Source organism: Paroedura picta, chromosome 16, assembly GCF_049243985.1.
Source record: "Paroedura picta isolate Pp20150507F chromosome 16, Ppicta_v3.0, whole genome shotgun sequence".
Lineage (NCBI taxonomy): Eukaryota > Metazoa > Chordata > Lepidosauria > Squamata > Gekkonidae > Paroedura > Paroedura picta.
In genome coordinates, this window is record NC_135384.1 from 11,407,425 (window position 1) to 11,420,525 (window position 13,101).

The following is a 13,101-nucleotide window of genomic DNA, read 5'->3' on the forward strand; positions in this document are numbered from 1 at the left end:
TTTTTCAAGGGTGGTGGAGTCACGGATGTGGAACCCAAGAGTGACATTGGGCAATATGCTGGGGTTTTCATTGATCTCATGGATGGCAAACACCAAGGCAAGGACATGCTGGTAGAACTTTGTTACCAGGCTGCAAAGAGAATCATTCATTGTTTTAGAAGAGAATGCTTCAATGCATAGGTTCTGGATTAGTCACAGTTTTGTGTCTAAGAACATGATAACTTTGAGGTCTCATCTGATTCACTTCTCATTTCCCATAGCACAGTGCTCCTGGGAAACCCACAAGTTGGACAAGGAGCCATCAGTCATTCCCACTGTACTCCAATGACTGGTATTCAAAGGAATACTGGAAGGTCCTTTTAGTTACTTTAACCAATGGCCCATGATAGATCCATTAATGTATCTTATTCCCTTTTGGCTATGTAATCCTATATTATTCAGCATAGCCAGTGTAATGTGAAGAATTACTTGTAGATGTCTGTTCTACCCTTATTTTGAGTTTTACTATTGTGAAGCATGGAGAAGATGCTCTTGTTCTACTCTTTTCCAAACGGTGCATGATCTTATTCACTTTTTCTGTTATGTATTTTGTACAAAATGGTAGAGATATTGAACCAGAGGGACAAAAATGCATTCCTACCGATGTCACACATGGTTTAACATGTACTGATCAACATAACAAACCTCTTGTGTCAAAATATCTCTGCATATTCACCATCCTGATATTTTCTCAGAAGCTTAATATACTTTTGAAATATTACGTCCCTCCTCATTACTTTCCCCCTACAATTCTGATATCCCTTGTGCAGAATGGAGGTGTATTTTGTGCCCTTTAAAAATAAATCCCTACCTGATGCTTTAAACGTTCTAATTTAGGATAGCTCAGTGCATACAGGCTGTAACCAAAAAGTGTGCAGTCCCCTCAGGGTTCCTTAAAGAAGCAGAATGTCCTGTCACTGGAAAAGCATCATCTTTGGTCTGGGAACAGGAGGTCTTCCATTTGGTAGCCACCGAACTTAGCGTTCATCCATTACTTTTAAAAATGCCCACCTAGTTTTGCAAACATACCAGATTTCCTCAAATATATTCAGACACCATCATCATTTCTATGTTAAAGGAACAATAGAGTCCAGTAGCACATTTAAGACCAACAAAGATTTATTCAAGGCATGGGCATTTGAGGGCAAGTACCCTTCGTCAGACTAAGAACTGACCATCATAACAGTAGGAATATATAAGCAAAACTTAATCATGTTACATTGGTAAACTGTGTCGTAGCATCCAAACACAGCCACATAATAACTCTCCGCCAGACCAACCAATCAAACCCCTATCTATCTATGGTAGAGGATCACTGATTCACTTACAGTGGATGACAAACATAATCCTGGTCGGAGCGCTGTTGAAATTCAACCTTTTCGGACACACACCCAATATGAGTGACAATTCCACCAATCAGGATTTCACCCGGCTGATACCACTGATGTGGGATCTGAGGAGGATTGTTTCCAGTGCATTTCATATTATATGATTTATCCACAAGCAACGACATGTGTATCAGCAGCAACATCACAGATTCTTCCAAGTGCAACCAAAACATGCTTCTCTCTATGTAGTCTCTCCAGAGTCTCCTTTATTTTTTAAATTATTATTACTATTATTATTAAACTTTTATACCCCTGTTCCCTTAGGCTCACGGCAGTTTACAAGATAAAAATTACAATAAAACCCATAGTTAACACCATTAAAACCATTAGTTGTCATTAGTTTCAACCTGGTTTGAAAAAGATAATTCAGGTGGCTCTCACACCTTCCAACCCAATTTTAAAGGGTATAAATACGAATCTTATATTTCATGTCCCAACTCTTTGCTTTGTAAGCTACCTGAGAGAAAGAGATATGAAAACTGCCTGTCTCTAGTCCCTCATTTTAGCAGAGACTGGCTCAGTGGTGGCTTTTATCCCCAGAATGTTGAGACTTCATTTCTGATTTTTTTTTGTCTCCTTCTAGAAAGGGATTCGAAGTTCGACAGGGTGAAGCAATGGCAGTGATTTCGATAATTATAGTGAAGCTAATCTCCTCTGAAAAACTGTTGTCCATATTCAGGGATAATTTGAGGCAAAAATAGTGAACAAAAATATTTGTTTTAACTTAGCTTCTCTCTAGGGAGACCGACAGGTGGAATGGTGATCTTAGACCCCAGAGGTCCCCCCCATTCATGATGTAATTCAAAGAATAACCTGAGAGATTCTCAAAAGGGAAGAGACCATGCAAAAACTGTGAACAACTTCTCTTCGGACTCATGTATCTGTTTATTTAATTACAACAGCTTTTTTTCAAACTTTCAACAATGGAGGAACCCCTAAAATAATTTTCCAGACTTCATGGAATCCCAGAAGTGATGTCAACCTCCCAGCCATGCCCCCCATAAGTTACATGTCACCAAAAATTGACCACCACCTATGTTAACAGGCAGGCTTGGCTAAGAGCTGTTCCCCTGGGAAAAAAAAAACAAAACACTTTCTCCCTGGTTAGCTAAAACCTCCCTCCGCTTACCTTGGCTTAGCTACACAAATAGCTTTGCATGTTGCAAGCAAGATCTCACTGCAATGATTGGATTAGCTCCACCAGGGAGCTTAGCCATCGGTCTACCTCACCTCTCCCACACTATTGCGCTGGGTACATAGTATGAAGTGCACTGGAAATACTTTTGGGTTGTGGTATGCATTTGCATTGTGGACAGTTTCAGATGAAAAGTATAAGAATCAGGCTTAATTAGAGCACGGATCATACGGATCATACGGAAGGACAGACAGGACAGTTCCTTGCTTTCCCACTCCCTCCTGTCTGTCCTTTGAAAGTTTATATGCCCGTCTCCAAAGCAGATTTGCGATTCGGCCATGCTATTCAATGGTGCTGGCTGATTTGGATAATTTCCGTATGATCCGTGCTCTAATTAAGCCTGATTCTTATACTTTTCATCTGAAACTGTCCACAATGCAAATGCATACCACAACCCAAAAGTATTTCCAGTGCACTTCATACTATGTAATTAATAAATGACTATAAAATTTACTCAAGCAACAGCATGGGTATCAGCAGCTACAGCACAGATTCTACCATTGGCAACCCAAACACACCTCTCTCCACATGGACTCTCCAGGACTCTTCTAGACCATTGTCATTAGATAAGCCTGGTTTCAAGAAAATAACTCAGATGGGTCTTGTCCCTTAGAATCATAGAGTCATAGAGTTGGAAGGGGCCATTAAGGCCATCTAGTCCAACCCCCTGCTCAACGTTATTTTCTTGAAACCAGGCTTCCGACACACTTGAAAGATAGTGAATAAAGATATGAAAGGTGCCTCTTTCTGGTTCTTCATTGCAGCCATGAATGATTCGCGCTTTTATAATCAGAGCTTTGAGAACACATGGATGGCTGATAAAAGTATTTAAGACCTATTCCTTATCAGCTGTTCTCTTTTGTTCAGTTCAGGCCTCAGGAGAATGATATAGCACTTTGGGAAAAAGATACAGCCTAGTAGGCCACCACTGGAAGCTAAGATGGAGAAGATCTCCACGGCTACCATGTCTTTTCCTTTAGTGCTCAGGTAGGTTGGGACAAAGGACAGCCACACACTACAAAAGACCAACATGCTGAAGGTGATGAATTTGGCTTCATTGAAGCTGTCAGGCAAATTCCTGGCTAGGAAAGCCACAATGAAGCAAAAGGTAGCCAGGAATCCGATGTAACCCAAGACACAGTAAAACATGGTGACTGACCCTTCATTGCATTGCACAATGATTTCTGTACTCATTGAAAGCATGTCCGTATCTGGGAAGGGAGGAGAAGTAGCAAGCCAAATGGCACAAATGCTAACTTGAACAAAGGAACAAGAAATAACAATATAATATGCCAAATGTTTCCCCACCCATTTTCGAAAAAGGCTTCCTGGCTTAGAGGCCATAAATGCCACAATAACGGTCACTGTTTTTGCCAGGACAGAAGAAACAGCAACAGAGAAGATGATGCCAAATGTCATCTGTCGGAGCAGGCAAGTCACCTTGTTAGGCTGCCCAATGAAGAACAAAGAGCAGAGGAAGCAAAGGAGGAGAGAGATGAGCAGAATGTAGGTCAAGGTCCGGTTGTTGGCTTTAACAATCGGGGTGTCCTTGTGCATTAGGAAGGCCAGAAGCACCAGAGCTGTTATCAGAGAGAAGGAAAGAGCTAAAGAGGCCAAAATAATGCTCATAGGCTCAGAGAATGACAGAACATTTAGAATCTTGGGAAGGCAATGGTCTTGTCCTTGGTTTGGATAATGACCTTTAAAGCAGGTGATGCAATAATCCATGTCTGAAATAAGAAGATAACTTGCTTAGACAGTTTTATCAGACTTATTCACGATTGGTGGAGGGGTTAGATTACCAATAAGGCAGGAAGGAAGGAAGGAAGGAAGGAAGGAAGGAAGGAAGGAAGGAAGGAAGGAAGGAAGGAAGGAAGGAAGGGAGGGAGGGAGGGAGGAAGGAAGGAAGGAAGGAAGGAAAGGAGGGAGGAAGGGAGGAAGGGAGGAAGGAAGGAAGGATGGAAGGAAGGAAAAGGAAGGAAAAGGAAGGAAGGAAGGAAGGCAGGAAGGAAGGAAGGAAGGGAGGGAGGGAGGGAGGAAGGGAGGGAGGGACGAAGGACGTTTTTGTAAGATAGTACCTAAAAAAAAGAGCCTCTTGTGGTGCAGAGTGGTAAGGCAGTTGCCTGAAAGCTTTGCCCATGAGGTTGGGAGTTCAATCCTAGCAGCCGGCTCAAGGTTGACTCAGCCTTCCATCCTTCCCAGGTCCGTAAAATGAGTACCCAGCTTGCTGGGGGGTAAACGGTAATGACTGGGGAAGGCACTGGCAAACCACCCCATATTGAGTCTGCTATGAAAACGCTAGAGGGCGTCACCCCAAGGGTCAGACATGACTCAGTGCTTGCACAGGGGATACCTTTACCTTTACCTAAAAATTTATGATCCACAGTTCATAGACTTGTCCTAATATTGAAAATATGTAAGAAGCAATGTCCTGATTTGCCCCTTTAGGGATTTATTCAGATGAGAGCAAGAATCCTCTTGTGGTTAAAGAACTTTGTGGGGGACTTCAGTAGTTCCTGTTAATACTTCTTAATCTCTTACCAAAAAAACAAACATAAAACAGAATAGAACTAAAGCCTGCTGATGTCCAGGGATTCTGTTTTCTTTAAATTTGAATGCCTTTAACATCTGAAAATCTTTGGAAATAAATAGACAAATCTACAGGAATGTTCAACATGAGGAAGTGTAAGGTGTGAAAAATAAAATCTCTGGTTTTGCTAATGAAGTCCAAATTTGCAGAAACTGAAAAGGAAAGAGACCTCAAGATTTTATTGAATAAATCAATGAAGTGTAGACCCAATGTGCTGTTTACAGTGAAAAGTGAACTCTAAACTAGGGACTATCAGAAAAGTGACTGGAATTAAAAAGAACAACAAAGAGTATAATAACACCGCTATGGAGATTTCTGGTCTGCCCTCAGTTGAACTACCATGTGCATTTCTGGTCACCATATTTCAAAAAGGACATCATCAAGCTGGGGAAAGTACAGAAGTCAGCACCCAAGATAAGTAAGTGGTCAGATTTCTCCAAAGGAGGAACAGCTCTAGGCGTTTTCTAACTCTTGACGTTTTCAGTTGACAAAAGAGACAGACATGATAGAGGGTTAGAAGGCATGAACTGAATAACTTTGTCTCCCTTGCCTAAAATTCAAGGGTCTTCTAGGAAACTGACAGGCAGCAGATACAGCAGGTCAAAAGAAAACACTTCTTTATACAGCAAGTAATTAAAAACATTAAATTTGCTGCCTGTTGAAATAGAGGTAGCCAGACACATAAGCAGCTGTTAAAGGGAATCAGACAGATGCATGGAGGAGAGCCTATCAATCTGTACTAACCATGTTGACTAAAGCGGTGGTCCCCAACCACCGGGCCACGGCTCCCTCTCCCCGCCCCCCCCCCCCGCAGTAAGAAACTTCCCAGGCCGCAAAAGTGGCCGATTAGCTTGCGGCCTGGCAAGCTTCGTTTTGTGTGTGTGGGGGGGAGAGGGAAGCAGGGCAGTGCATGCGTGGCATGCGCAGCCGCACGATCGCCCTCCCCACCACCGCCGGTCCACAGCCTTGGAAAGGATGCAGACCACTGGACTAAAGGGAATCCCCACATCCACAGGCAGCAAACTTCTGAACACCAAGGCCAGGAGGCAACTTTAGAGGATCTGTCCACTATGCCCTTTTAGTGGTAATTCAGATTAACTGGTTGGCAACTATGGAGACAGGATCCTGGATCAGATGGATGAATAGACAGAACCATTAGGTCTGATCCATTTCTTCTGTTTTTACTGCACAATGGGGGGAAAACAAGTTAATGTAAAAAGTATGTTTCCTCCAAGTGCAAATCTTGAAATTCCCACCCAGCAGCTGATCAAACCTTTGGGGATCTTTAACAGGAGCAATCATTATATGAACATCTCCTACCCTCTTTGTCTGACATTTTCCCTTCTGGACACCGTTCACAATCGTAGCAGCAGAATTTCTCCCCTTCCTTCTTCTTCCTGCTGTAGCCAGGCTTGCACTTATCATTACACCGAGAGAAAGGAGGCACCTGTCCTGGAAGAAAGCAAAAGATAGAACTGAGAAGCCATTTTGCTTCGGAATTATGTCACTTCAGTAATGGAGGTGATATCGGAGATCTCAAAGATGGCTCATTCTCCAAAGCAAGGTAGAATCAACGATGGTTCTTTTGAGAGGCAATTAGATGTTTTCACACCTGTGGAACTTGTCTGTTCCCGTTAATCCTGTAATCTGACAGCAAATTTCATGGGTAAAACATTAATGGAGCCTGTTTGATCCCCTAAACCATCTGCCTACCCATTTCTATTTGTTTGAGAGACACTAAGGTAATTTCTCACATGTGAAAGGTGTCTGTTCCACTGAATCCTGTCCTCGTGGATGATGACTCTTTCGCTCAGAGGAACATGAGGATCCAGTCTCCCGATCTTGACTCTGACGTAAGACTTATTCGGAAAAGTGACCAAGTTGGTAATATCAAATCCACCTTTCAGTTCTCCTTGTTCATCAAAGGCCACTTTGACTCCAGCACTGTTGTTGAAAGCAATTCTCTGAAGAAGGGTGTGGAGCTTGGGGGAAAGAGAAAGAGCATGAAGTAGGATGGGATAAATGGCATGGACTGGAGTGTGCTCGCCAATGCCGTTCAGTTTCCAATAGATTTTTCGATTTCTTTCCTCTAGGAGAGAAGTCATTTATGAATGCAACTATTTGGTTTTTGCTCATGAAAACGGACTTCCACTGCCAGACACAAGGCAAAGCAGTGAAGTGCGATTCCAGCTGTCAAAAAAGGAAGTTTCCATAGCCCAGTTTTGAGCATATGATTTCGATTTAAAGGGCAGGGTAGAAGAGGAGTTGGGTTTTTTGACCTTTCCATTTGCCACTTGAAGGAGCCTCAAAGCAGCTTACAATGGCTTACCTTTTCTCTTCCCAAAGCAAACCTACTGTGAAGTAGGTGAGGCTGAGAGAGCTCTGAAGATACTGCGACTTGCCCATAGTCACCCATCTGGCTTCGTTTGGAGAAGGAGTGGGGAATCTAACCAGGTTCTCCAGATTAGAGGCCACTGCTATACTACCTACACTGGGTAGTAGGTTAGGTGAAAGACCTCTACTGGACACCCTGGAGAGCTACTCCTAATCTTAATACTTGTTGTTACAGTGCGCTGATTCAATATAATTTTTCTGCATAAGTCTTCAAAGAGGTAATAAGATGTGGTATTAAAGGAGAATATGAGCCTCTTGTGGCACAGGGTGGTAAGGCAGCATACATACAGTCTGAAGTTCTGCCCATGAGGCTGGGAGTTCAATCCCGGCAGCCGGCTCAAGGTTGACTCAGCCTTCCATCCTTCCAAGGTTGGTAAAATGAGTACCCAGCTTGCTGGGGGGTAAACGGTAATGACTGGGGAAGGCACTGGCAAACCACCCCGTATTGAGTCTGCCATGAAATGCTAGAGGGCGTCACCCCAAGGGTCAGACATGATCCGGTGCTTGCACAGGGGATACCTGTACCTTTACCGTTATTAAAGCACAGATAAAGGCCACAATTCTATAGGATTATCTCTGGCTTTGGGAATATTCCTAGAGCATCATGCTAAGGAGAAAAGTTCAACATTAGGTTTTCACACAGTACTCATTTTGCACGGTTAGTGCTCCTTTGCAAAATCCTGATATTTGTCAGCTATAAGGATAGAACAAAGATCTCTTGAACAGTGATTAAAACTCTTAACTCATTTTTTCCCCTTGAGGGATTGAGCCATTCTCTTTTCTCTACTCAGACAACATTTCGCTGAAACCATGAAGGGAATAGTCTGCAACCCCTGGAACAATGTGAGGGGTGATTTGTAAAGGCATGCAGCTTCAAAAATTGATAGCCAGATCTAAATTTCCATCATTTAGGATATGTAACTGTTATGGATATATTGTTATGGATATATTGTTTTATCCAATTTTCTTTTGACTTTGTTCAGTATCTTGTGTTTTCAAAAGCTGTGTTCCTTTCCAGTTCTTTAATAAATAGTATTTCATTGAATAATATTTCATTGAGCCTCTTGTGGCACAGAGTGGTAAGGCAGCAGACATGCAGTCTGAAGCTCTGCCCATGAGGCTGGGTGTTCAATCCTAGCAGCTCAAGGTTGACTCAGCCTTCCATCCTTCCAAGGTCGGTAAAATGAGTATCCAGCTTGCTGGGGGGCAAACAGTAATGACTGGGGGAGGCACTGGCAAACCACCCCATATAGAGTCTGCCATGAAAACGCTAGAGGGCGTCCCCCCAAGGGTTAGACATGACCCGGTGCTTGCACCGGGGATACCTTTACTATTTCATTGAAAAGTCAGTCATTTTGGTTTGTACTAACCACATTAAAGTCCCTGACTCAGGTATACCAAAAGAGAGGAAGCAAGGGGTAACAGCTACCCTACTTTCCAGTATAACCAAAGAACTAAGCCTAGAATGGAAATGTGAAAGACATATCACCATTCAAGTTCATCGGAAGAGAATGCCCTTTATTGTTATGACTTAATGATGGCAACAAAATCCAGAGAATGGGGAAATTCAGGAGTAGAGGGAGTCAGAAGCCTCACTGGGCAGGAGATCCATGACAGCTAAGTGACTTCCGGACTTTCTGGTGTGCAGGAAAAAAAACTAAAATGTCCTATTCTCTCACTCTAACCATGATATTAAACCCTAAGCATGACAAGGGATTGTTTTCCTCCAAGTGAAGAATAATTACCTTCCAAAGGGGCACCTTCAGAGAAGCCAAGCTTCCTGCATTATCCACTGCTGCCTACATTATCCACTTACCAAAATCCCAAATTCTACACATGACAGGAGTCTGCTTTATGCCATCTTAAAAGTTATTACCTTCCATGGTTGCACATTCAGAGAAGCCAGGTTGTCTCCATTATCCACTGCTCTGTGCTTGGCTCTAGATGAGTCCAAGATGTGTAGGGCGTGTGCAAGGGCATAGACAGCATTGTATATTCTGTAGCTAGGGTCGGTCATGCTCATTTCAAAAAAAGGTGCCGGAACAGTTTCCAGTCTCTCCTGTTCAGTGCATGTTTCAACTGACTTGATTGGGTTTAGAGAACCTGGCAGCACACAATCGAACACATTCTCCCAGAAGTCCTTGATAAAACCATCTCCCTTTGCCCAGGAAGGTTTTAAAAGCTGAAGGAATTCATGGAAGCCTGGGATGTCCTTTGAAGGAATGGAGAAGGAAAGAGCCCCATGGAATAGTTCTATATCAAATGCCTTTTGAAAAGAATTGAATACAAAATCCACCTGGGCTCCTGTAATCCACACCTTTCCAATAGACGTTCTCTCCACGAATTCGGTATCTGTTAGATCTCCTATCATGGTGGGCAAAATGATAATGCTAGCTAGACAAAGAAATGTCCCAGCTTCTCCATATACAACAATTGCATTGGCCTTGGTGTTCGGGAGATTTGTGTTACCACCGTCAATAAACTTGATCAGAAGTTCTATGTTCTCCAACTCCACATATTTCGGAGCCTTTTCTGTGAAGGCTGCACAGATTCCATTGCTGGATAGGATTGGCTCAAATGTCTGCAAGAAATGTTCTCCCCTTTCATCATCCATAGTGACGAGGCCAACCCATTTCCACTTGAAATGCAGAAGTAACTGGACGATTCCCTCATACTGAAGAGCTTCCTTAGGGAACATGCAGTAAAAGGAAGGTCGACTCATTGGGCCATTCACATCTGATTCAAAGGAGCCATAGGACAACTAAGAAGGGGAGAAGCAAATCATGTTACAAAAGGAAAATAGGAATACTTTATTGTATTTTTCACCAAAATACCCTATATACTTGCGTATAAGCCTCGTTTTTCAGCATCTTTTTTCACACTGAAAGAGCCCTCCTCGGTTTATACGCGGGGATAGACGGTGATTGAAATAAAAGCCTGCTCAAGCTAGCCAATTGTTGCTCTGGCAGCTTGTAGGACATCAACGGTTTGACTGAGGGAATGTGAACTTTTTCCCCTTTTGCCTCCACTTCTTCCTCTGCTTAATCACGTCTTCCAAATTATTCTTTTGGTTTCTGTGAATGAAAAGCGGGGTACAAAACCCAGCAGCTATTCATGCTCTTGACTTTTCTGTATTTGTTGGGGGGGAGGCTGGATGGGAGAGCCTGTGAGGATGGAGCATTTCCCACCCTCGGCTTCTGTGCGAGTCAAGCAGTTTGGGTGCCTCGGCTTATATGCAGGTCGGCTTATATGCAAATATATACAGTATATCGGATTAAATATCAACTTAGTTTTTCGGACTGTTGCCCATGGCTTTTGTCTGCATATTTTTTTCCTTCTGCAAGTAGAACTCTCTGGAATTTTTTAATTTATTTTAAACATTTTTAGCCATATCAATGTGGTGTATAATGTGAATTAAACAAGTTTAAGAAAAATTTTTTTAAAACCCCTACACATTTAATAATTAGAGGACCAAAGTGGTAAAATTGTTCCATGTATTGTTTATAAGTTTAATGAAAACTGCCCTGAGCCTCCAGGGAGGGTGGTATAGAAATATAATAAGTAAGTAAGTAAGTAAGTAAGTAAGTAAGTAAGTAAGTAAGTAAGTAAGTAAGTAAGTAAGTAAAATGAATCCTAAATGACATTGCATTCAACTTCTTCCTAAAAAATTGAAATGCGTGGGGCAGATACTACTCATTGGGAGATTGTTCCATACATACATTTATTTATTTTGGTCAATGACCAGTACAAAATACAAAACAGTAAAACACCTTATAAGATTGATTAAAAGTTATATACAGCTGACCATATACAGCTGACCATAAGCTTGCCTCGAACAGGGTCAAACCTGACTCCACACACAGTGCAGCATTAGAGACAATTGTGGGGAGCTGTAGAAGATTTCTCAAAAATTTGGTTTGGGAGATTGTTCCCTAACTGTGGGGCCACCAGTGAAAAGGCACTCTCTCATTTGCCCACCAGAGGTGGAGCTTCTTGGATGGTTGGAAGTCAGGAGGGTTTCTCAATTCCTGGCCCGGATTCTGTTTCCAAAGTGACCCTAGTTCCAAACCATGTTGGGCTCTAAAGAACAACCATGGCAGTCGGCCTCAAGTCTTTCAATCCAACAGCAACCTTTGTGGGAGGCCTTAAATGTTTCTTCTCTACTACAACCCTGTCCAAAGTAGCCCTTTCTGCCTGTGTAGCTGATCTTTATACTTTGCAGATTAGCTGTAATTCCAGGAGCTCTCCAGGCCCCACCTGGAGGTTGGCTACCCCTAGGCTAGAAATATTCCTGGAGGTTTAAGGTGGGATTTCAAAATTGTACAATGCCTCAGAGTCCAGCCTTCAAAGGAGACATTTTTGCCTGCTGTTGGGAGGGAGTGCTGCAGGGGGTGTCCCTCCTGGCCTATGGGTTATGGCCAGCCCTACCAGCAACTGCTTGTATTCTGGGGCACAGACAGGCAGACCAACATCAATCCCGAGTTTGGAAAATGCCAGACGATCTAAATAAATATTTACAGCCTGATACTGTATATAGTGAATATAATATAAATATAATCCCCATTCTCTGATCATACCTGTGGGATCTTGTAAAGACTTAAGAGAGTTGTCATATCTGTTGTGATTTTAGAAGTATGTCCCCCAATGATGCCAATCATGTTTTGAGGCATGCCACATTTGTAGTTTGGGATGAATCCATGTGATGTGAAGAGCATGTCCATGGTGATCCTGTAAATCCATTTTTCAAGGGAGGTGGAGTCACGAATGTGGAACCCAAGAGTGACATTGGGCAATATGCTGGGGTTCGCATTGATCTCACGGATGGCAAACACCAAGGCAAGGACATGCTGGTAGAAATTTGTTATCAGGCTGCAAAGAGAATCATTCATTGTTTTAGAAGAGAATGCTTCAATGCATAGGTTCTGGATTCATCACGATAACTTTGGGGTCTCATCTGAATCAGAGGAATAACCCATCTAAATCCACTTCTCATTTCCCATAGCACAGTGCTCCTGGGAAACCCACAAGTTGGACAAGGAGCCATCAGTCATTCCCACTGTACCCCAAGGACTGGTGTTCAAAGGAATACTGGAAGGTCCTGGTAGCTGCCAAAACCAATGGCCCATGATAATGTATCTTATTCCCTTGTGGCTATGTAATGCTATATTATTCAGCACAGACAGTGTTCTGTGAAGAATTACTTGGAGATGTCTGTTCTACCCTTATTTTGAGTTTTACTATTGTGAAGCATAGAGAAGACGCTCTTGTTCTACTCTTTTCCAAACTGTGCATAATCTTATTCACTTTTTTTGTTATGCATTTTGTACAACATGGTAGAGATATTGAACTTGAGGGACAAAAATGCATCCCTACCGATGTCACACATGGTTTGATATGTACTGATAAACGTAACAAATCTCTTGTGTCAAAATATCTTTGCATATTCACCATCCTGATATTTACTCAGAAGCTTAATATATTTTTGAATTATTAGG

At 42.4% G+C, this 13,101-nt stretch overlaps 1 protein-coding gene across 1 annotated transcript; it reads right to left on the bottom strand.

Moving 5' to 3' along the window:
- Window positions 1–3,450: 3,450 nt before the first annotated feature.
- On the bottom strand, window positions 3,451–10,304 carry LOC143825217 (vomeronasal type-2 receptor 26-like). The gene is made up of 4 exons (XM_077313241.1): window positions 9,483–10,304; window positions 6,967–7,194; window positions 6,533–6,659; window positions 3,451–4,352 (listed from the first exon to the last, which is right to left on the bottom strand). Exons 1-4 carry the CDS (start codon window positions 10,302–10,304, stop codon window positions 3,451–3,453), a joined length of 2,079 nt encoding a protein of 692 aa, XP_077169356.1.
- Window positions 10,305–13,101: the final 2,797 nt, after the last annotated feature.